This window comes from Fusarium mangiferae (assembly GCF_900044065.1).
Source record: "Fusarium mangiferae strain MRC7560 genome assembly, contig: FMAN_scaffold006, whole genome shotgun sequence".
In the NCBI taxonomy this organism is placed as follows: Eukaryota; Fungi; Ascomycota; class Sordariomycetes; order Hypocreales; family Nectriaceae; genus Fusarium; species Fusarium mangiferae.
The window spans coordinates 1,933,275-1,956,208 of NW_024573926.1; the positions used below are offsets into that span (position 1 = coordinate 1,933,275).

A 22,934-nucleotide genomic window follows, 5' to 3' on the forward strand; every position below is an offset into this window, starting at 1 on the left:
CCTTCCTAGTGTTATGAAGACCCGTTTAACCCTTATAACCGATGTAGCTTGACCTTGAGTGCACGAAGAGCACTGGACAGCTACTACGCCACAGATTTCATACCAGAGTCGCAATCGCTGCAGCAGTCGCCCAAATACCCTGTAGAAAGTCCCCTTGGCAGTCCAATCCAGCCAAGTAACGCTGAGCAGCTACACTGGCGATGGTCGATGCCACGAAGCACGTTGCAACTTTGCGTGGCAGTCCTTGCTGTAGAACGGCAGTTCCAACGATAACATCGAAGACAGGGATGACACGGGAGAGAGTTGACCCATCATCGGGACTTCGATCATTTTGATATTGATAGAAAGATGCTGTCGATGTTGCACCATGGCTAAATCGCGAGGCGCTGCCATAGAAGAGGAGGAGTGCCAGGGATATCGGTAGATACTTTTTGAGCAACGAGAAAGACATTTTTGCAGTATTTATGTTTATTTAGGCACTTTTAAATATGAAAAAGGCAAAGAAACAGGACAGACATCGAGAATATTGATTCTAGAGGCGGCTGCTCATGATAAATGATCTTCTCTTGAGTAGCATCGCTAGGGCTGAGTCAGACGACTTGCGAATGGCTGCAACTCACAAGGATGAACTCCACACGGAATGAGACACTATCGCGATACGATCGGCCATCATGATAATTACTAATCAAGCCGTAACACCAATAAACTCTTTCATTGAAACAAGAAGATTGAGTTCAATATCCCATGTGAATGCCAAGCCACGGCAAAGTGCACGCATATTACACTAAAGTGGCTTTTGTTGACATCCAATGAGGAAACCCTGATTTCTTATCACCGGAAATAACTATTGAACTCAAAGTCCCGGAATGTGAAACATCGCAGCCCGCGGGCATTTCAGATCCTTAGACTTTTTTAATATACACGTCATCCCGTTCGTTCCGAGGCATCTTCGAGTCTATTCTGCAACATTTCACCGCCTTAATTCTGGTCTCCAAAAGCCATTCAGTACCTCGACGCTTGTGAGAACAAAACATCAGAATTTACAGAATAGATCGGTCATGGCAGCACCGTTTTGGGGTCCCCAGACCTCTTATTTAAAGTAAGTTCTTGGGTCCGTTGGAATTGAGAAGATTCACTGACTTTTGTAGTTTTTGTGAAGAGGTAAATACCGCAATGGCCTCCCTTGGCTGAAATGAAGTTAACGTGTCTTTAGGATTATGTTATTACACGGTATGTCGCTGAGTTTATAAATACTCTTAGCAGTTTCACATATGGTAAGTGATGTTACCATGGGCTGGGATCTGCAATTGACTCTGTTACTAGTGGCATATGGACTCTATGGCTTGTTGACATCGCCAAAATTCCCGACTGGGCCGCGCTTGGCCTCATATTGTGGACTAATAGGCGTGGGGATATGTTCAGCTGGATATCACATGACCTTGAAGTATCATACTCAAATGTGTAAGTGTACTTTTGCTTCAGTGAGAGGATGGCCTAACAATTGCTAGCTGATGAACTGTCAATGCATCTTCTCACTACACCCCTCATCTATCGTCTTCTCAGCTTCAAAGCCAGCCCCCAGAAGACTCGAATCGTCGGGATCGTTCTTTCAACATTGTTCACGATTGTCATGGTCACTCATATGGTCATGGATGAGTTCCTTTTACACGCCACTACGTTTGGCTTGGGCATTTATGTCATTGCCACTCGTGTGCTGAAGGTCATTCCTCAGCAGGTTAAGGATCCGGTTATCAGGAAGAAGTTTCAAAACATGGCTATTCTCGGACTTGGTATGTACCACAAAGAGCGTCTACCCATTGAATGGGACTGATGATGATAGGATTCTTCGGCTTTGGATACATCGTTTGGCTGATTGACGAATTTGCTTGCCGATACTTAACAAGTGCAAGACATGCAGTTGGCCTACCCTTTGCGTTTCTTCTGGAACTTCATGGATGGTGAGTTGTATCCAGCTTCATGACCTTGAGTCAAGCTAACATCTGTCAGGTGGCATGTGTTCACCGCTATCGGAGGCTATACTGCCGTTGCGGTCATCGATGTCGTTACGACAGGGGAGGTGATCGAAGACCCTACAGACACCTTTGCTTGGCCTGTTCCTTTTGCGGCTAGGCTGATGTCTGGACCTACTGGGTCAGTGAAACAAGGTTGATTTTGGCGAAAGGGATAGTTTTACCAAGATCCAGAGGCTAAGTCGTTATGCAGCCAGAGGCCGGCGAGTCCAACGAAGTGACGCTTAGATCGGACTTATCAGTTGGTAGGTACTTACGAGCTATAGACTCGAGGATGTACCAAAATATATATAGACTGACGTAGAGCTATCAATCAACGCTTGAATCACACGCCTGACCAAATGATTCCATGTTCCAGTGGGGCCTTTGACCCGGCATGAATCCCAACCTCCAAGGGTCAACAGTCAAATTTAGTTCCGGAAGAACGGATGGGGAACCTGGGATCATGAGATGCTCAGGAATTCGAGCTTGATGAGATAATAATATGAAGACATCACGAATTTGGCTCTATTGCGGAGAGGAATCGCCGCAGCCGGCAATTGAAGATGCCGCAGAAGCCGCACTCGCGCACAAGACGAGGCCGGAATCAAGAAAGATGCGGATAGAAAGACCCCCGCGGGGACCCCGCAAGATCAATAAGCTTATCATGAGATTATTGCGGATTTGCGGATGGACGGAAGGGCAAGGGTTGAGAAGTGTTCATCATCACCGTATGATGCACTGCTGCTTTGATGATACGACAGTGAAATGACAAAAGAAAAGTCGGGGAAGATTCAGATGTCGCAATTCAAGATCTGCACTCTGAAATCTCTGTTAGCTTAAGCGTCATGATAAACAATTCAGAAACCGGTTCAAATGCCGATATCGCCCGACTCACCACTCCCGTTCTCCCGGGTTGAGTTCATTAGTGCCAAGCGATAGCTGCCCAAGAGCACCAGTATTAGCGTCATAATATTCGTACACTTCTCCGATGAGGCTCCGCTATGAATCAAATTCTCAAATGACATCTCCGTCCTGTCACAGGCTTATCCACTCGACCGGGCCAAGACTAACAAAACAAGTTACGACTCCACGGCTTTCTTATCTATGAGCTATTAAGCATAAATTACCTCTCCTTGGATCAGCGGTGGAGCAAAGTGCGGGATGCATTGCCGAAATGGGGAAACAAGCTTAATCCATCCCCAAAGGCCCAATTTCTCTGTATCATTTGCATTCTCAACTCTTCGAATTTTTTATGGCAGAAGGAGTCAAGAATAACTAAACAAGATGCCGCTGAGCCTCATCTGCAGGTGTGTCGTATCCCGACTTTGCACCGCAGGCCACCATATCCGCATCGGGAAACATCCTAGAGATAAGGATGCTCCTTGAACTGGTCTAGACTCTTGGCTCTGGAAGCTAGTACAGTGGATTACGTACGGAGTTTTCTCGACATTGCTCGGCATGGTGGGAACGGGGCGGTTTAGAGTGTCAAAGAATGCCGAGACCAAGATGGGAATTTTTCACCGCAGGGGAGGATAAGAACGGGGAGTCCCGCTGAGGAAATTGAAGGGTTCTTTTTGGTGAGTGTGAATATCTGTTTGCTTTGAGAGTCGCCGAAATGGCCAAGATGACTATTGATCTTGCGAGCCCTTTGGCTTATACACCTGCTGAGACGGCGGAACTCATATGTCGAGCCGGTGTGAAAAAGGGAAGATCGAGACCGGATAAGGTGTTGCTGTCTGGTATCTCTGGTGGATGCATCCTGGCTTTTGGATGTGCTGTTTCATTAACGGCCTTGACGGCACCATGGTATCAAGAAAATGCACCTGGTCTGATCAAACTCATTGGAGCCATCGTCTTTCCTTTGGGCTTGGTTACCGTGATATTGACGGGAGCTGATCTTTTCACATCAACAAATCTGGTAGGTTGACTCATGTATGAAGACAATGGAAACACCTTATCTAACGATATTATTAGTTCACTTTCGTTGCCGTTCTCAATGGAAGATTATCGATATGGAGGATGTTACTCCACTGGTTCTTGTGTTTCTTCGGCAACCTAGGCGGTTGTCTCTTTGTCATGGCCATCATTGTCGGATGTAAGCAGCCCCTTCCTACACCAACCTCGAATCACCTCCTAACCATATAATTCACAGACGGAGGCATCTTTGACTCAGATCCATACCGCGAAGAAATCATCGCTTTCACAACAAAGAAGCAAATAACCCCCGAGGCCCACCAGATCTTCCTTCGTGCCATTGGCTGCAACTGGCTTGTTTGCCTAGCATGTTTCCTCGGTGTACAAGCAAAAGACTTGACATCAAAGGTAGTTGGAATGTGGATACCCATCTTTGCCTTTGTGGCTTTGGGTTTTGACCACGTTGTTGCCAATATGTTCTTTATGCCTTTGGGTATCTGGATGGGAACACCTGGCTTGACTGTTGGGCTTTATATCTGGAAGGGTAAGTTTAGTATGTCATTTGCCTTGAAACATCTTTACTGATATCTCTCAAGGCATGATCCCTGCCCTGTTTGGAAACATCCTTGGAGGCAGCTTATGCTGCGGCGTATACTTTTGGTGGATGTATCTTGCAGACGTTGACGACGAAAAAGAACCTCAAGGCAAAGGTGTTTTGCATAATCATGGACATGACAGTCCTTCAGACGAGGAGAGCCAGATGGAGTCTCGATAGAAAAATACTTGTCAGCAGGACTGACCAAGATAAAATAGAGTATAGACCTAAAGGGAGGAGAGAACTACAAGCACCGGCACGGAAAAGACATAGAGTAGAATATTTAATGAGCTGTAATATATTTCATGTACATGATAGCTTTTGCCATTGCGGGAGAGGAGGATTCCCTGGTGAATCAGGGACGTTACATATTAGACTAGGTCATGGGTGTGATTAAGAAGAAACTACCTCAAGGTGGGTGCTAAGGACATATAGCAAAGCAATTTATTCATACATAAGGCGGTTTAAATACTTCTTGTGGTTCGAATAGCAAGGCCTTTCACTCCCTGGAATATTTCCTCCTGACCGTTCGCGAGGCGAATTCCAGTTATTTCAACCACACTTCCAAGTTCGATACTTCCGCTTTCCCAATTAATAGCCATCCCAATAGCAAGTCAAAGCAGGACTAATAATGTTCCAATAACCCGAGATATCACTATGCTTGTCAATGCCGCCTACTCTACCCTTGATGATGTCTTGAGTTTGATTACCGGTCGTGGTGGACTCAGAAGGGCATTGATCTTCTTAGAAGCCTCAAGTTGATCCTTGATCAATGGCGATTCTTTGAGAGTCTGAATGATGGAGAGAATGAGTCTGAACCCATCAGGCGTGTCTCGAAGCCTGAAAATAGTTTCCATAGCATCGCGAGTTGTCCGTCCAAATTTGACAAACCTGTCAAGATGCTGATCCCATCTTGACTTGTATTCCAGTGTCTCAGAAATGGTCCGGTCTAAAAGCCCCTCAGCCCGAAAGGCCATGCGAATTACTTGGTCCAAACTACCCTGGCCATTCTCCGCATTTTCAGGTCGTAGTGTCTCTTCTAAATCGGAGACGAAGGACTTTACTTGAGAGAATGACTGCTGAATAGCTTTAACTGTTGGCTGTGGTGTTTGAAGCTGCTCTTCAAAGCTGTCCCAGTCACTGGACTTGGTCTTAAGTCCGTTAAGAATGCTGAGAATTTTGTCCTTAACTTCGGAGTCCAGTAAAGGATCGGGCAGTTTAGCTCGCTTGGCCGGCGTCATGGCCTGTTCTGGTTCGGCAAATCTTTTCAGTTTGCCTTCCGCTAGAAGCGACTCGAGATGAGCTTCCATCCCACGCCATTCAGGGCAGAGAGTCTCATGGCTTGTCCATCGCTCAGAGGAGGGAATGCCCAGGCGATCTGCGATTCTGTTGAGCTCATCTGCCCTGGTAGCGATACTCTCTCGCAAAGGAGCATCAAGATCTTCGCAAAGCTGGAAGTTTTGGGTATAGGCCTTCACTGCTCCAAAGCACCGCTCGACCCTTGAAGCCAAGAATTGAGTATCATAATACTCGGACCCGACATCTGGGAAGACAGAACCAATTTCCCGCGCTAGACCAGTAAGAGCCGTGATCGTGTTTGTTATGCCAACATTCCAGTAGCAAGCACTGGGGACGCCATGAAACTCGGATGACGGACTACTCATTCGACTCGAGAAGAGCCATTGCGGGCCACCGATATACCGAAAAGTGTCATCGTCTTCCGCACGATAGTGATAGCTGGGAAGCCCCAATGTCCGTATGTCGTCCAAACAAGCCAGAGTGAAAAGATCGGAGGTGGGCCTCGCAGCTTCTGCTATATCTTGAGGGAAGACCATACTCGAGCCTGGCATCGACGCCGGTACGAGGTGGAACCTGAAGGTAGATGGCACTTGGGGATAACGAGATCTGATCTTCAAATACCAGTCGCGCATGTCGGCTGTGTCTATACGAGCCCGGTTCGAGCTCACTTTGAAGTCCTCGTCCCCTCCTTCAGTGTCTCTGGAATGGTGGTACAATGCAAACCGCGATGGATGAATGAAGGCTGTAAGGTGCTTATTTTCCACAAATCTCAGCATGTGTGGGAAGTAGATGATGAACATTCCGAGAGGAGCCTTCTTGATGCAGAATGTCTTGCTGGTAAAGAACCGAACAAACCCCTCCCTCTCATGACCGTATGACTTCTCTAAGTCAAAATAGATGATTGTTGCTGCGAGTGCAAGGTTCAGAGGAATATTGTCGCTTGGATGGAATCCGAGAAAGTATTTCATAGCTGCGACCATCTCCGAAGGGAATTCCAGCAAGGCCATTGGAGGCCACCTCAGCTGGTAGTGTAGAGTATCGTAGCGTTTGCCATCGTGAATAGGGCGGCAAACCATGGGTTTGCGCTCTTGTACTTCTGACGAAGGAAGAGTCATGGCAGTACCCGCAGTACCTAAGCCCACCTCAACAAAAGAATGTTCCCGTCTGACGATAGCGGAGAATTCCCTTGAATGACTTGTTCCAGGGAAAGAATGAAGCCCGCGTTTGACGTACGAGATATTGCCTTGAATCAACATATTTTCAATCCAGATAACGTCGTGTCCATGGGACAACTCTCTCGAGAGGGTTGACAAGTCACAAGGCGCAGTGTTGTCTGTCTCCAGTAATTCGTCGGAAGTAGTTGTCGATTCAGTACTATCTCGTACCATGAAAATGGGCTGGCAATCAAATGCAGATACTCCTACGAACACAGCATGGATTCTTCTTTCGCGTGACACGGGCGTGGTAGAGACTGACAATCCCAGGAAACGTTTAATGTCTCGGCCCTTGTTCTTTGCTTCCTTGCAAGCTCTGGAAAGGATCTCAAACATTAGATGTTTTTCTGTCGATGATCGAACAACTTGTTTGGCCGAGCTGTCCTGTCCACCTTCGATAGCGGGATTCCATATCACGCTCTTCCCAGTTCGCAAATTCTGGTCTCTAGAGTCTCCCCGGACATTCCATGTTGGATGGAGATACTTCGGTGATTCCGGCAAAGTCAACCATTTCGTTTTGCTAGATTCTGTCTTGTAGTCGAGCCATCGTTGCTCGTCCATGAGCTCTTCATCTTTGCCACCTCGATTTTGGAAGACAAGAAACTTCTCACTTTCTCGAAACTCATTTTCTTTCCCCTTGAGTCTGACCGTTGGCTTTGCGAGATTCAGGGCAGGTGATTGTTGCGTGGAGCTTGCCATGGTGCTAGATTTGAAGCTCAAAGGCAGTCTTCTTCCCTAATAGATTTCTTGTTGCTGCTTGAATTTCGCGTACCCTGATCAGTATAGCGACGAGCTTTCAGTAAGGACTGATTAGTTCACCGTGCTCGGAATGCACTGAATGAGCATTGATATATGTTGGTATGAGACTGTAGAGTAAAGGATGCTGAAGAAATACTATAACGAGCACTTAAAAGTGCAGATCCCAAAGGTGTTCTGGTCTGTCGGCATGCAGTACCACTGGTGACAAATATAGAGGAGTGAAGAGAGGGTAAGAGGAGCGCGATAATCGCTTGGGATCGTAGTCAACTTCTGGTGTGGCGGGAAGTATCGGGGCAAGTGTCTGATGGTTGACTCTTGAGAAAGGCATTAGCTACCATAAGTAGAAGGTCTCCGGACAGTCTCTTACGGGACAACACAAAGCGCGGGATTATGAGGCCGCAAGGTTTTGAATAAACTCGAAGATAGGATAATGGGGAGTCAGAGACTAATGAAGCTTAAGTATCAATTAAACCAAGGGCTACCATAGGGTGAATGTGGCAGTGTAAGATGCTATCGTCGTGATAAGGGGAGAAGTGGAGGAGAAGGATAAGAGGAAGAATAAACTTAGATGAAGTTTCTGGCAAACATCCAGACTGATTAATGAGTGATGAAGGGCACGTTATTGATCAAATGCAATAAGCCATATGTCCGAACTAAACTCGCGCTCCCTTACCACCCTGATATCATGCGAGACCGTGAATCATGGGCCTTATACTCCGCGAAACTCCAAGACACATGAAAGCGCCCCAATCCCGGGTTCAATACAATTCCCAAAAAATCAATAGCTTCAGAAATGCCCAGCTCCCACAGGCCTATTGCCGACCACCAGACAACCGTAACACCTAGTCACCCTGGGCAGTCTGAATCGTCGGAGGTGCCTGCAGGCGCCTCTCTCCAGCAGTCATATCTCTAATATACGCCAAGTAGGGCTGAAGTCTCCTGTCAATGATACCATTATGTCCACAGATTCTTTCAACTATTGTTCTAGTATGCGTGACCTCATGAGCCGACAGGACAGAATTTCGAACGTCGATACGATGTCTGTTGAAGATTTCGTGCTGCATGAGTGCGTTGAGAAAGTTTGGAGTTTGAAGTTGTGGTGGCTGATTCATTACCAGCATGCCAACGTTTCTCAAATGCGACAAAATACTAGAACTGTTAGCATCTTATTTGTTATGTATAGGCGAGCACCCTACGCCATTCGATTCTCGCCACGGAGGTTTAGTCTACTGATGAGAGGGGTGTTCATCATGAATGGCGTGTTGATAAGTATGATGTAGTTGGCGCCCTGCTCATTGTAATAAAGATCCTCGACGATGCTTTGGAGTACCCTGACGACCCGTGCAGCGTGCTTGAACAGCCGTGCCATGAGGTATTCGACCTAACACAAGTTAGTATCCATGTAGAACAGAGACATTTGCCGTTTTACCTGTCCATAAGTCTTGGACACTTTGGGATCCTTGAAAGTAAGTGCTACTTCCATGAGCGTTCTTGCTGCAATACCAAGGACCGGTGACTGTCTGCTCTTTATATCTTCCGCCTTTTAACTCAGTCAGCGAAGTGCTTATTCTCTCACAGATGAAAACTCACATTGACAGGCGAGTCATGGTTCCTGGCCCTTTTCTCGACCATCTGATCAGTAGAGTCGAAATGATCCAGTTCTTCAACAACTTGAAGAGCTATGTCACCTAGTTTATAACATAGGCTCCCCAAAAGTTCGTTGGTGTCAGACCGGCTAAATCAGATGTTAGTATATGAAGCAACAACAGTGGGCTCTATCCTTACTATCTGAAATAGTCTTTCTGGGAACGAGTTAGTTGAGACAATAACAATTAAGGAGACTCATTTTCCTACCGCGTGGCATTTTTCGAAGCCCATCTTTCGGCGAAGGAGCTCATCTAGCTTTTCGCACTTTGACTCATCGCCCTCGAAGCTGAAATATATTAGAATGAGGAAAAGCTGAAAAGATGGAGAAATCTTACTGCTCCAGCATAGATAGCTTGTCAAAAAAGTCAATGTTCTTCTTTTCACATTCAGTAATTGGCTGAGATCCAGCCGATCCAACGTTGCATCGAAGTTCCTGAAAACACCACAGCATTCTACCAAGCATCATAGCCCAGAGAGCAACTATAAATGTGTCAGGTCCCGTCCGAGAAGAATAGCTGATATTTTTCTTACCCCTCCCTCCGATTGTTGTAACGTAGGTAGCTATATTGGAGTCTGGTTTATATACAAGGCATTGTGCAGACCTGTGATCCGTGGCAAAATTTCGAAGACGATAGAGAAGCATCGAGAGGTTGGTGTTCAAGATATCCAGGGCTCTAGCCATGAGGATCTGCTCCGTGTTCTCAAGGATGTACTCGTGGGTGACGCCAACGTTCAGCCAGTGCTTTGATCGAGGGGCGTCTAACTCAGTGACGAAGTGGAATTGCTACAAGAATATTAGTTATCACCCACGGCAACGCATCATCGATCTTACAGCCCGAATATCCTAAAACTAAGATTAGATCAAACGTTTAAGGTGAGAACAACGGGCGCCACATACCAATAAATGATCGGCGCTCGGGTTGCGCATTTGTATACTATTGACTTGGTAGCTCAAGACAACACAACAGCGTCGCAGCTGTTCAAGACCTTGGTCGTCGATGATTCTCTCTTTTGTAAACTTTTGTGGCCGGGTATCAGGGATGGGGACGAGGTAGACGATGCCAAGCTGCTTCTGGCTTTGAGCAAGCCATAACCAAAGTTTTCGCCAGACGGTATACCGAGATTCTCGGCTAAACAGTCGTTCCATTTCGCAGGGCATGTTGCGCACCCTGGTGAGGGCACCAGAGGATGGCCCTGCGTGAGACATCCTTATTAGGGATATGGGCGAAAGGGGAGAGAAACTGGATGCGAGGGATGGTCCAAAAGACTTTTCACGGAATTGGACAAGGAATTTATGTAATTAGGGCATGTTGAATTCAGTCTTTGATAGAGTTTTGCTCGGCAGCGTGATGCTGAGGGTTCGGGTATCGTAACTTTATATTGGTGTTGACTGGACATCGTGAATCTGGGAAAGCTAGATGTTAACTGGAACCAATGAATAAACCACAAGGTTCGCACAAAGTTGATCACACAGAGTTGATAGAAATATCGTGACTCGCCAGTATTGAAAGCTTGTGATGATATTCTGAACCTAACTTTTACGTATCCACTTCTCGACAACAGCATGTATCTCATCACTGTTCTTCTCCATGAAAAGCATATGCCCATTCCCGTGAATACCAACAGCTCCCAACTCAATATGGTCCGTCTTCGAACATCCCGCCTGTCTATAATATGCAGCTGTGCAGTGCTCATAAGGCATATGGTATGATGCCTCGCCTGTGACAATAAGAATAGGAATGTCCATCAGGTTAACCAACTTTCGGGGCGAAGGTTCATCTGCCTGAAGTATACACTCCGTAGACAAACTATCCTTCTGAGCATGAACCTTTTGAACAAGTTCCTTCTTCGGGTCCTGCACAGGAGGGTCATATGTGATAGGAACATCCCATAGACCCCATGGCCTAGGAAACTCTCCACCAAACTTGAAAATCTCATCTTTGAACGGAGGCCCAGCAGCTTCCAAGAGAACAATATTCTTCGTAAGCTTCGGCCTCAGGTCAGCGATCAAAGTAGGCATAAAGCTTCCCTGACTATGTCCCAGAAGAACAGCCGGTTTCCCAATCCTATCCAATAAGGCTGCACCAGCTGCCTGAACAGAAGTCTGCTGATAGGTCGTGTTATCAACAAACTCCACATTCGAGCTGTAAAACGCGTCAAACACTGGATCACCCCGAACCCCAGAGCCAGGCCATTGGGTATGGTTCACAGCCTGAGGCCAGAGCATATGCGTCTTCGAATCAGTAAACGCAACCTCCACAGCCTCGGCCGAAAGAGTGCTGAGCTTAGCAGCGCCTTGTCCAGGCATCCAAGCAGATCTCCCCCGAAAGGTCTGATCAACAATGTACAACTCGTAACCCTGCTCAATAAACCTAGAGGCCCAACCAACTCCGCCGTCGGGCTTGTTCAGGAAATTCTAAACGTGGCGAAATGTCAACACGGCTTCCGAAATTCCACGGAGATTGAACGTACCGTGCCTGTCTGCGCCATACCGTGAATCATAACGATAGGCGTGTCTTTCCAGGCTCCCTTCACGGGGGCGAGTTTCTCAACATACATCTGGTCCCGAAAAACATGGCCACCGTCACCGTCATCGTCGTACCGCCCGCCGACGTAGAAGAACGATCGTGTAGCGGGTATTTCAGAGCGCACGGCATCGGAGTATTTTCCGATCGTCGCTGCGATTACAGCAGTGAGGATAGAAAACTGCATTGCTAAAACAGGTAATTAGATTATGTCGTGGTTGCTGACGAGGGAGGGAAAATGTCATTGCTGACGGCGTTGGGATCGGCACGCGTCTCCGCATCATGCGTGTTACGTGATAAGACAAGGCTGAGTGAGCCGCAGCAAAATGGGGAGAAAGTTTAAGATCTCAGCGACAGAAGATTCCAGCGATTATTGTGGTTGGACAACATTTTGGGGGTTTGCACAAACGCCTCTGATGTCAGCAAACATCGATCAACGAGCACGTAATATTATTATCTTCAATCACGGTCACCTCAAATGTCTCTGTAAGATCTTTATTTCCCATCTTACCCCGAAGCTCCGTTACAATGTCATTGATCTGACCTCGCAAGGACACCATCTTTTCAATTGAGGCCCATTATCTATCGCTGGGACCTGATTGCAAAGTCCCCTTATCTTGTTTTTATTCTTGAGTGGTTGCACAGCTTACATGGCGTAATCAAGCACGTCAAACCAGTTACTGCTGATTGCTTCCCTTGTGCCGTATCTAGGTCGTGAAACCGCATTTCAGGTATGGCTTTTTTCCACGATAAAAACGGGCTTGATTCTGGCGGAACGTGACATCATCTCACCAGAAGATTCTAACGAAACCGTCCCTGAATCAGGGACTCGTCGGTTTGCTCGTATTTCCTGTCAAACCAACACCTCGGCACCGTAGCCAAGTGATTCTCCGCTGATCCGCAAGTTTCTCTTATCCTATACCAAAGCAGATCTATCATGTCTCATCTAAGTCTTATGCAGCTGATTTCCGTTCCGATTGGTGGCAGACGGGTAGGTATCTAGGCGGCCGAGGTCCGGAGTAAGATGGAGTCTTTAAGATGTCCGGACTCCGCTGCCGTCGGCCGGTACCTTTTGTATTGAAAGTCCTGCATACACAGGTAGCCTTTCCCGTTGAAGGCGTATCTCATATGACTGACGGCCGGGACCGGAGTAACTCCCGGTTCATTTTGAATCTGAAGCCTACGTTGAATGATATCGCAATGTTTATACAAGATTTATACCGGTGACATGTTACTGTTCTGTTTGAATGTGAAACAGCAGTCCTTGGAGAATTAAATCCTGAGGATCGAGACAGCTGGTAATCCAGGACTTGTGGAAGTAAATGCTGTAGGGGAGGATCCTAAAAGAGCTTTCTGATAATACTACTGGTCAGCATAGATAGTATAATGGTCATAAATCCTTTGTAATGGGCAAAAGGGCTGTCAGCCAGCCGCTTACCGTCCTACCACGCCGACATGATGGGCTTAGACTAGACCACAGATGGCGTCTATCTCCCAACCCTCCCACTCACGCGGCTCCTAAATTACCCCTTGGCAAAAAGAGAAAAGGCAACCACAGTTGGCTTCATATATGTATCAAACAAGCAAACTCAAGTCCCCCCCAAACCAACAAAGCCAAGCACCTCGCAAGTCTTCAACAGAAACCATGTCCGAGACTCGGTCCGCAAAGCCCGTCCGGCTGCGCCTCGCTTGCGACGCTTGTACGACAGCCAAGGTCCGCTGCAGCAGGACTCACCCCTGCGAGCGCTGCGAGGACAACGGGCAGGCGAAGGAGTGCTGCTACAGCGCTTCGCGACGACATGGCAAGCGGGCGCGACAGAGGAAGAGTGCGCAGGATAGTAGTGGTAGTAGTCTTACGACGCAATTTACGAATGCGTGGGAGGATTACAGTACATACTCGGCTGGCGATCTTGAGATGCTGGACAGTTGGGCGTCGCGCAGTGTCGACGTCACTGTTGACTTTGACGATGGGAACGGTATATCTTGGGTTGACCCGTGGAAGTCGCTGGGTTTTGTGTCGGATACTACTGCGTCTCAGTCGAGTGGTATGGTATCACCTGATTTGAGTCTATCGACTGAGCCGATATTGTCGATCAAGGCGCCCGAGCCAACAGCCATGCACTCTCACAATTGCGAGGCCCTTGCTCTGAAGGTGTTGAGATCGCTGCAATGCAACACCAATACCGACCAAAGCATCTGCAAATCTTCCCCCATTCCCCAAAAACAAACCTTTTCAACACCATCCATCGACACAGTCCTGTCCGTCAACAAAGCCGCTCTCACAAACCTCATCCCCCTCCTCAAATGTCACTGCGCACGGAACCCCCATATCGCAATGCTACACAGCGCAATCTTATCAAAGGTTATTTTCTGGTACAGGGTTGCAGTCACAGCACGGTATCACGCCGACGGAGTCGAACTACGACCTATGAAGATCCAACTTGGTATGCTGGATCTCGATGATGAGGATCAAGCTACGCTGCAAAGGACTGTTGTTTTGAGAGAGTTGAGAAAGGCGGAGAAGGTCATGGAGACGTTTGATTCTTTCGCTGGAGGGGATGATGGCGGGTTGAATTGGCATGTTGTTGCTGTGAGGAATATGAGGGAGGAACTGCAGGGAATTATCCAGAAGATCAAGAAAGGTCAAGGCGAGCTGATGTGAACATTTTGGTTCTTTGCATCGTGTAAAAGGTATATAAAAGGCTGAATTGCTTGATTTACGTCATTCCTTTGGGGTTCTACGGAGATCTTTAGACATGTAGCTCAGCAACTTGCTAGACGCACTGCAACTATCATCCACAATCACTACAACTAGGTTTTAACTGATCTTGTCCTCATTAATAGTACATGCGTTGATGTTTTTGGCGAGTGTATGTTCAGTAAGCCCTTAAGCCTCACTGTCGTCATCAGGTGCAACATGAACTAAGTTAATGCCGGCCCTTTAACAGCCCGAACACCGAGCTTTGCGTGGCGCCACAACGTCCTTTGCCTATTCCATTGGTGTGTTCCATTGCACTATGACAGTGGTAATAAATTACATTCAATTTTGTTTTGCCTTGGTCACTTGATATCCCATGTGATTATGTATCATGTGATACAGCATGGCACAATATGAGTAGCTACAGTCTCATCCTTCCGCGCTTTTACAGTTACATCCGGCACAGATAACGTATTCATATCTCTGTTATAGGATTGGTTGGCAGCTGCGGGTGCATGCGTGCCTGGAATTCGGAAGCCGAAGCATATCTGACTGAACGCTGATCATGTCTTACGTTTCAGCGGAATAACAGCACGGATATTGTGAGACTTATCAAGATGCTGATGCATAAATGTTCAAGCAGACATCCGGTCCAGACCTTGATTTCTACCCGCTCTACATGAAGCCCGGCGCCAGGGTTACTGGATTGGGACAGTATCTGACGTGAGGGCCTGTTGTTTCCTCAGTGTTGTCCGAGTGAGGAAACATCCTGCGGCAGATGTACCTATGCCCTCTCGTACCAAGACTTTGATGTACCTGATAAGGCTAGACTATATGATGCATCCATCATTTTCATCAAGCTAGTAGACGAACTGTGTGGTGGCTTATTGAAAGAGTCCTTGCACATGTGCCGAGCCTAACGGTTCCGAGCTACTTTCTCTTTCTTGTCTTGAGCCCTCATTTTTGTTTTCTTTTTTTATCGCCGTACCCATACGAGAGGAAGGCATTTGATCCCTGTTTCGGCCTCGCTTTTCAACACAGTCGCGAGAAATGTTGGCCGTCGTGCATATAGCGGGGCACTCATCAGGCACGCATCAAGTTACACAGACACAAAATCGGTAAGGAATAGTCCCGGACTCCGAGACATTTCCCTCTGCATGATTCACTGAGCATTCTGTCATTATGAGGGGTCCTTCTGAGTGGTTGGTCGATCAAACAGTGCCATGGCTGGAGGCGCGGAGACTAACACCATGACAATAGGCCTTAGCTCAAGCCATGTAAGCCGTGTTTGCTTCTTCCATACCACCCCAACATAAAAGCCGTATCTACGTTGCTTAGCGAACATCTCTTCTCCTCTTCGCATTCTCCCCTCACCCTCATCTTGCATCTCATTCTCTCAAACATACACATCAAAATGGCTTCACTTGGAAAATACGTCTCCAAGCTGGCAGGATCTCGCGTCCTCGTCATCGGCGGTTCGTCAGGAATTGGCTTCGGCGTCGCAGAAGCAGCGATCCAAAACGGCGCCTCTTCTGTCTTCATCTCCTCGTCTTCCCAGACAAAGATCTCCAGCGCCATTGAGCGCCTCAAAGAGAACAACCAATCTGCCAAGGCTCAACTTCACGGGTTTCCCTGCAACTTGGGCTCTCCTGACACACTTACCTCTGAGGTCGAGAACCTCTTCGCCGAGGTCGCCAAGTCTGGCAAGCTAGACCACGTCGTCTTCACGGCTGGCGACAAGCTCGCAGTTGGGAAGCTGGAGGATTTCACTCTCGATGCAATTCGTCAAGCTGGCACGGTGCGCTTCTTCGCACCACTTGTTGTCGCGCAGCAACTCCGCAAGCACCTGAACGAAAGTGGATCTTCATCATTCACCGTCGCTACTGGTGGTGCAACAGAGCATGTCTCCAAGGATTGGTCCATCATGTATTCTTACCTGTCTGGCCTTCGCGGCATGATCCGTGGTTTGGCAGTTGATCTTGCGCCGATTCGAGTTAATGCTGTTGCGCAGGGCCCAACAGACACTGAGATCTGGAGCTACGTCAAGGAGATGGGGTATTGGGATAATGTGACTGGGCACTTGAAGGGAAGAATGACGACGGGTGAGATTGGAAAGGTTGAGGATGTTGTGGAGGCGTATTTGTACTTGATGAAGAACAAGAATACCTCTGGTAGTGTTGTTGAGACTACGGGAGGAACATTGTTGTCTTAGAAGGTCAAGAGGGGGTTGTAGGGTAATTGGCATCAAAACAACATGAATCAGAACACATCACAATACTCCACGATTAACCTTTAAAAATGAGATGTACCGTCTTCCTCGCTAAATTATGAGATAAATTATTTATTTGGACGCAACCAATTACCCGTAGCCCTCAAAAAGCGATAACGGCAGCACTGAGTTAGCGTTTCTGCAAACTCTCCAGGTAGTCAACCCCACTAGAGAATGGAAGATAAGACGGCAGACACTACGGCAGAATGCATCAGATATCAGCTGCATTTACCCGCGACGGGAATCAAAGCATAAGCAGCCTGACCTAGAAATAAGCTCGTAAACGCCGTGAGACGTTTCACATCAAAATCATTGGCTGCATCATTCTCGCGCCTCGGCACTAAACCCGCTTCTCGGACACTGTGAAGCTACGCCTCTTTCGGCCTCTCGCTGTTGACTTTCGCTGTTCGGATTTTAGGCCCTCAAGCTCCGACCGCGTAAGTCGTGCAACACAACGCGATGCAATGTGATGACATGAATGAGGCTTCACTGATGGTCTTGACGCTTGGTTTACCGTCATTCTGAATTGACAAAGATGGATGGTGAATTATCTCATCGCAATGTTTTCCCATTTGCGCAATCGCCTTTTAGTGAATCGCCGTCAGGCACTCTCATCACAGATCAGAGCTGCCAGCACGATGAAAGAAGCTATTATATCGCGTGGACCAAGAGTCCACATCATTGACAGCCCGATACCCAAAGCGGGGCCTGGACAAGTTGTTGTCAAGATTGAGTACGCTGGTAGTAATCCCAAGGATTGGTGAGCACCCTCGGCCTCATTCATAACCATGCTGACACTCTGAAGGAAGCGACCCGAGTACTGGGGAAGCAAGGCGACCATGAACCAGGGCGATGATCACTCTGGAACTGTCTATGAGGTCGGGGAGGGAGTGTCTGACTTCAAAATCGGTGATCGCGTCGCGGCTATGCACGAGGGGAAGCAGCCTGGCGGGAGTTACGCTGAGTATGGTGTAAGCTGGGCATACACCACCATTCATCTACCGGAACACACTACTTTTCAGGGTAAGCAGACAGTATTATGTGCTTCTATGGATGCTGTTGGCTGACGTTGTAATTGCAGAGGGCGCTGCTATACCCTTCGCTGCATTCACCGCAGCTTGTGCCCTCTACGCAAAGCTCGATCTCCCCTACCCGACGCATCCAATCTCCGACGATCAAAAGATCCCTCTTGTGATCTGGGGCGCTTCATCAGCGGTTGGGTCCTACGCAGTTCAATTGGCAAAGAAGTCTAATATCCATCCACTCATCTGTATCGCTGGTCGTGCGCAAGAGCACGTCGAGAGAATGATTGATGGGTCCAAAGGCGACACAGTCATTGACTACAGAAAGGGACACGAGGCTGTCGCGCAAAAGATCAAGGCCAGCCTGAGAGGCCAAAAGCTAGAGTACGCATTTGATGCTGTATCTGAGATGGGATCCTACCAGACCATTTGCGATGTTCTGGACCGGGAGACTGGGAAGATCACTCTCATTATTCCTGCACAAAGCTATTCTGATATCCCAAAGACCGTCAAGAAGTCGGTTACTACGGTTGCTAGTGTACACGAAGATCTAAAGGAATTCGCCCGAGGGTTTTCGACGTACTTCGGTAGGGGGCTTCAGGACGGCTGGCTAAAGGCGCATCCGCAAGAGGTTGTGCCTGGGGGTTTGGAGGGGATAGAGAAGGGACTGGTAGATTTGAAGAGAGGAAAGGCTAGTGCGGTGAAGTACGTCTACAAGATTGCAGACACGCCAGGAATCGAGTCTACATGAGAAGTACCGTCGGACACGAGGCAGATAGAGTAACCATAGAGACAAAAGCAAAACATTTGAATGGATTAAATATTTGGGATTTATTACACCAATTCTTCAGTCGACTGTCTCTACAGCCTCAGTGCCTGATCCTCTCGCGCAAAGGATTGACATTCTGAGACCACCTACTTTTGACTACATCAGCGGCGCGCCTTTTTGCAAGAGACCAGTCTACAAACAGAGCACCCGGGGCTCGGCACCCGTGAAGAAAGAGGCGTAGATAAGATACCGTCACGGCACGGATCGATCCATGGCGTCGACAACAACGGAGTTCCAGCGCCACGGCCGCTGCACAGACACAAAGACGTAGCCAAATTGGGATTCGGACCCCGAAACGAACAACGAATTCTCGCCGTACGTCGCATTATCTATCTGGTTGCTCATTAGATATCATGCCTTGAAAACAATAAGCACAGTCATGGTGTCATAGAGTCGGAGTGTCTATATTGGCTTACACGGAGGGCTGAGTCGGACCACTTTGACATCCGTAGGCCGGTCAATTGCCAAGAGACTTGATTGAGACAACGAAGTAATTGAAACTGTATGGGGATGTCTTCGGGATCCATTTCGGGGACTCAAGTTGTACACAAACAGGTCAAGATTGTGGCGCCCTTGACAATAGAATGCCAAGAACACCAAGCATCGCCGGTCTACTTGGCTTCAAATAGAGGACTCGTCACATAATCTCACAAGAAGATCATCTTCTCGCAGTTTTCCCACACAAATCCATCCTCAATTTTCTCTCTGTAAACTAAGTTCGTTTGGCAATCATGACAAACACACAGACAAACGGCACTCGTCCCATCATCGATGAGAAGCCGAATGGCACTCTCAACGGTGATCATCAAGAATACCCAACCTTTTCCCAAGAAAGGCTCGATGACTCCATCAAGCGAGGCATCGACCTTCAAGTCTTTCGCTACCCCTCCACTGGTATCAACGTCATCATCGCAGGCGCCGGTCTAGGTGGTATCACTTGCGCTCTTGAATGCTGGCGCAAAGGACACAACGTTCGCATTGTCGACCGCAGTCCCAGTCCGGTTTGGACAGGCGATAATGTTCAGATCCAGCCCAGTGCCATCCTTCTTCTGCGCCACTGGCCTGATATGGGCTATGAGATTGAGGAGAACCAGTACGACGTCGACATGTCTTACTATAGACAGACTGGCGAGCGTATCTGGGGCCCAGCACCGCCTATGTTCAATGATCCAGAGCATTTACCCGGTCGTCGCGGGTTCCCCTCTGTCAATGCCCACTCACGTATTAAGTTGTACCGCGCGTTCTTGAAACAAGCGGAGCGCGTGGGCATTCACGTTGAATGGGGATGCAAGGTCGTTGAGTACTGGGAGGATGTTGAAGGTCGTGCTGGGGGCGTCGTTCTTGAGAATGGCGAGAAGAGAACGGCGGATATCGTTGTTGCAGCTGATGGCTTGAGGACCAAGAGCATGACTATTGTTCCTGGCATGCCGGATCAGCTGACGACGAGTGGAAAGGCCATTTATCGTGCGGGTTATCCTGTTGAGCATGCGCTTAAGGATCCCACGGTTCGAGAGATGTGGAACTTTAAGCCTGACGATAAGCCAATCTGGCAATTCTGGCTTGGGTGAGTATTCTGCAGCCGATGAACGAGGATGTACTGACATTTGCAGAAATGGTTCTCACAACATGATGTGCTTAACCCACGATCTCGCGTTCTGGAGCTTCATCCACTCAGTAAGCCACCTCTCCCCAACTCCCGACAAACCACTAACAGACCGCTAGCACGCCGAATCTGCTAGCGAGTCCTGGATCCCAGACATCGACCCAGCAGAAGTCATCACCGAGATGGAGAAGAACGACGCCGTCCATCCCGCAATTGCAGCCCTGATCCGCACCGCCCCCAAAGGCTCCGTCGTGAACTGGCAGCTCAAATTCCGCGACCCCCACGAGCAATGGACATCCCCCGGCGGCCACGTCGTCCAGCTCGGCGACGCAGCGCACGCATTCCTCCCCACATCCGGCAACGGCGCGACCCAAGCCATAGAAGACGGCGTGACCCTCGCAACATGCCTCCAACTCGCAGGCAAATCCCAAGCCGCCAACGCTACAAAAGTGTACAACAAGCTACGCTTTCAGCGCGTTAGCTGTGGGCAGAAAATGGGCTTCGTGAACCAGCAGCTCAAGCAGCACACGGATTGGGACGCGATCATGAAGAATCCGGCGCTAATCAGATCGCGATACCCCAAGTGGGTTTGGTCGCATGATCCGGAGGCGTATGCGTATGAGAAGTTTGCTGAGGCGTTGACGCATGTTGTCAGTGGGGGAAGGGTTCCGTTGGTGAATACGAATTTTCCGAAGGGGCATAAGTATAGACATTGGACTATGAAGGAGGTGCAGGAGCAGATCATGGCGGGACAGAAGTTGGAGGATCTGCAGGATGGGGATTGGTCTTAGATGTGTACAAGTGGTAGTTAATAGGTTGAAGATTTTCAATTGAGTGTGATTAAATACTGCGAATTAACGCTCAAGAAGTTGGTTATTCTTTACCGTGTCTTCAATATCGCCTCGCGACAGAGGATGTACCTCGTGAGCCCAATGCAATATTCTCGGACTGAAAACCATCGTCATAGCCATCGTGCATCACTCTTCCATGTCGCCGACTTCATCGATCCCTCAGTCAACATCAAATTGGGAAAAGGTGTGAGTGAAACACCACACTGGTCTTGGTGATTACTTCAGACAGACTTCCACGTTGACTAGCCGTCATTTCATATATAATATCATAGCAAGTATCACGCCCATCGAGAGAAGCGAAAGTACGGCAACAGAGATGTCATTGAGATCTTATCTATAAAGCTTTCTAGAACCACGCCGCCTGCTCCGGAGACTCATCAAGCATAGCCTCAATGACCGACAACTCACTCCCGGCAGGTCTCTCAATCGCCTGTATCTTCAATCGCGGATCAGCATTGGTAAGCAGGGCCTTCCACTCCTCAACCTCGCGCTCCTGAGCATTGAAGCACTGAATCATGGTGAGATCCTTCTGTCGAAGCGCTGCTTCAAATGTCACAGACCCAGAACCTGGCTTTGGCAACACCATGTCCATGATCAGCAAGCGACTGGACGGACCCATGGCTGCGACGATGCCTTGTATGATCTTGATAGCATCTGCGTCGGGCCAGTCGTGGAGAATGGTGCGCAAGAGGTAGACATCGGCGTTTTTGACGGGCTGGGGAGTGAAGAAGTCGTAGGCCTTGATCTCAATACGAGACGCGATGTCTGATGGTAACTCAGACAGGCGAGTCTTGGCGTTCTCAATAGGCTCTGGGAGGTCTTCGATGACGAGATTGAGTAACGGGAATGCTGTCGCCAGCATGATTGACGTTGAACCACTACTCCCTCCAATCTGTATACCATCAGCATGAAACTGCGGACAATTGTGATGGGAACTTACATCAACGACTTGCGCTTGTCCCAAGGCCTTCCAGTCAAAGGCGTTCAGAAGATGCTCGACATTAGAGCCAGTGTGCGACACCGCACGACTCTTCATATAAGCCTGGAAGCCTTCATTGAGATCAGGCCGCATCTTTAAGTGCTCAAAGAACGACAGCTCAGTGCCATGAATAATATTGTAAGCCGTCTCATTAGTCGCAGACGTCTCGCCCCATTTCCACGTAGCTTGGATCAAGCCCGTCATAAGAGGAACAGTCTGATTGAAGATATGAAGAAGCTGCGTCTTCATATGTACATTCGTAACGAACTGCGCAGAAAGGGTATTGTGAGAAAGCTTGCCATCTTTGGTCTCGCACAGCAAACCCGTGGTCATCGCCATGCGTGCTACGGACTGCAGCTTTGACAGCGGGACTTGAGCCGTGGTGGCGACATCAGAGTAGGCGATAGACTCTGGGGGCTGAGGAATGTATGAGAGGATGTTGAAGTGGCAAAGCCAGGCGATGCAGTGATACTGCTGTTGCTGCGCGACTAGCTCAGTGAGGAAGCTGTGAGGATCATGCACGAGGCGTTTGACCTGCGTAGCATGCTCAATGACAGCGTCTCTATCCGTCTTGTCCATCTTGCACTCGATTCTGACTGCTAGTGTAAACACAGAAGTATTCAATGCGATAGGATCAAGCTTTATGAGAGATGACGAGATCACGCGGCGTCCGAAGTCCTTAGTCGCCGTGGAGTTCCCGAGCTGAACCGACCTGATT

General features: G+C 48.4%; 11 protein-coding genes across 11 annotated transcripts; 6 read left to right on the forward strand and 5 right to left on the reverse strand.

Moving 5' to 3' along the window:
• Nucleotides 1-97: 97 nt before the first annotated feature.
• FMAN_03367 (uncharacterized protein) lies at nucleotides 98-451 on the reverse strand (the record flags this gene model as incomplete). The annotated part of the gene is made up of 1 exon (XM_041832178.1): nucleotides 98-451. One exon carries the CDS (start codon nucleotides 449-451, stop codon nucleotides 98-100), a length of 354 nt encoding a protein of 117 aa, XP_041682667.1.
• A 607-nt stretch (nucleotides 452-1,058) lies between these two features.
• On the forward strand, nucleotides 1,059-2,170 carry FMAN_03368 (uncharacterized protein; the record flags this gene model as incomplete). Its single annotated transcript, XM_041832179.1, has 7 exons — nucleotides 1,059-1,099; nucleotides 1,149-1,161; nucleotides 1,214-1,274; nucleotides 1,324-1,461; nucleotides 1,509-1,790; nucleotides 1,841-1,958; nucleotides 2,008-2,170. The coding sequence occupies 7 exons, from the start codon at nucleotides 1,059-1,061 to the stop codon at nucleotides 2,168-2,170; spliced, it is 816 nt and encodes a 271-aa protein (XP_041682668.1).
• Nucleotides 2,171-3,636: 1,466 nt separating this feature from the next.
• FMAN_03369 (uncharacterized protein) lies at nucleotides 3,637-4,701 on the forward strand (the record flags this gene model as incomplete). The annotated part of the gene is made up of 4 exons (XM_041832180.1): nucleotides 3,637-3,930; nucleotides 3,987-4,107; nucleotides 4,165-4,470; nucleotides 4,523-4,701. 4 exons carry the CDS (start codon nucleotides 3,637-3,639, stop codon nucleotides 4,699-4,701), a joined length of 900 nt encoding a protein of 299 aa, XP_041682669.1.
• Nucleotides 4,702-5,195: 494 nt separating this feature from the next.
• Nucleotides 5,196-7,733, reverse strand: FMAN_03370 (uncharacterized protein; the record flags this gene model as incomplete). The annotated part of the gene is made up of 1 exon (XM_041832181.1): nucleotides 5,196-7,733. The coding sequence occupies one exon, from the start codon at nucleotides 7,731-7,733 to the stop codon at nucleotides 5,196-5,198; it is 2,538 nt and encodes an 845-aa protein (XP_041682670.1).
• Nucleotides 7,734-8,635: 902 nt separating this feature from the next.
• On the reverse strand, nucleotides 8,636-10,647 carry FMAN_03371 (putative adenylosuccinate lyase; the record flags this gene model as incomplete). Its single annotated transcript, XM_041832182.1, has 10 exons — nucleotides 8,636-8,942; nucleotides 8,990-9,174; nucleotides 9,223-9,333; nucleotides 9,384-9,528; nucleotides 9,579-9,595; nucleotides 9,648-9,726; nucleotides 9,776-9,920; nucleotides 9,972-10,224; nucleotides 10,273-10,284; nucleotides 10,339-10,647. 10 exons carry the CDS (start codon nucleotides 10,645-10,647, stop codon nucleotides 8,636-8,638), a joined length of 1,563 nt encoding a protein of 520 aa, XP_041682671.1.
• A 324-nt stretch (nucleotides 10,648-10,971) lies between these two features.
• On the reverse strand, nucleotides 10,972-12,152 carry FMAN_03372 (fusarubin cluster-esterase; the record flags this gene model as incomplete). The annotated part of the gene is made up of 2 exons (XM_041832183.1): nucleotides 10,972-11,856; nucleotides 11,913-12,152. The coding sequence occupies 2 exons, from the start codon at nucleotides 12,150-12,152 to the stop codon at nucleotides 10,972-10,974; spliced, it is 1,125 nt and encodes a 374-aa protein (XP_041682672.1).
• A 1,458-nt stretch (nucleotides 12,153-13,610) lies between these two features.
• On the forward strand, nucleotides 13,611-14,627 carry FMAN_03373 (fusarubin cluster-transcription factor; the record flags this gene model as incomplete). Its single annotated transcript, XM_041832184.1, has 1 exon — nucleotides 13,611-14,627. The coding sequence occupies one exon, from the start codon at nucleotides 13,611-13,613 to the stop codon at nucleotides 14,625-14,627; it is 1,017 nt and encodes a 338-aa protein (XP_041682673.1).
• Nucleotides 14,628-16,077: 1,450 nt separating this feature from the next.
• FMAN_03374 (fusarubin cluster-dehydrogenase) lies at nucleotides 16,078-16,875 on the forward strand (the record flags this gene model as incomplete). Its single annotated transcript, XM_041832185.1, has 1 exon — nucleotides 16,078-16,875. The coding sequence occupies one exon, from the start codon at nucleotides 16,078-16,080 to the stop codon at nucleotides 16,873-16,875; it is 798 nt and encodes a 265-aa protein (XP_041682674.1).
• Nucleotides 16,876-17,471: 596 nt separating this feature from the next.
• Nucleotides 17,472-18,705, forward strand: FMAN_03375 (fusarubin cluster-oxidoreductase; the record flags this gene model as incomplete). Its single annotated transcript, XM_041832187.1, has 3 exons — nucleotides 17,472-17,692; nucleotides 17,738-17,955; nucleotides 18,014-18,705. The coding sequence occupies 3 exons, from the start codon at nucleotides 17,472-17,474 to the stop codon at nucleotides 18,703-18,705; spliced, it is 1,131 nt and encodes a 376-aa protein (XP_041682675.1).
• Nucleotides 18,706-19,514: 809 nt separating this feature from the next.
• Nucleotides 19,515-21,177, forward strand: FMAN_03376 (fusarubin cluster-monooxygenase; the record flags this gene model as incomplete). The annotated part of the gene is made up of 3 exons (XM_041832188.1): nucleotides 19,515-20,347; nucleotides 20,394-20,457; nucleotides 20,506-21,177. The coding sequence occupies 3 exons, from the start codon at nucleotides 19,515-19,517 to the stop codon at nucleotides 21,175-21,177; spliced, it is 1,569 nt and encodes a 522-aa protein (XP_041682676.1).
• Nucleotides 21,178-21,583: 406 nt separating this feature from the next.
• Nucleotides 21,584-22,795, reverse strand: FMAN_03377 (fusarubin cluster-methyltransferase; the record flags this gene model as incomplete). The annotated part of the gene is made up of 2 exons (XM_041832189.1): nucleotides 21,584-22,129; nucleotides 22,178-22,795. The coding sequence occupies 2 exons, from the start codon at nucleotides 22,793-22,795 to the stop codon at nucleotides 21,584-21,586; spliced, it is 1,164 nt and encodes a 387-aa protein (XP_041682677.1).
• Between the last annotated feature and the right edge of the window lie 139 nt (nucleotides 22,796-22,934).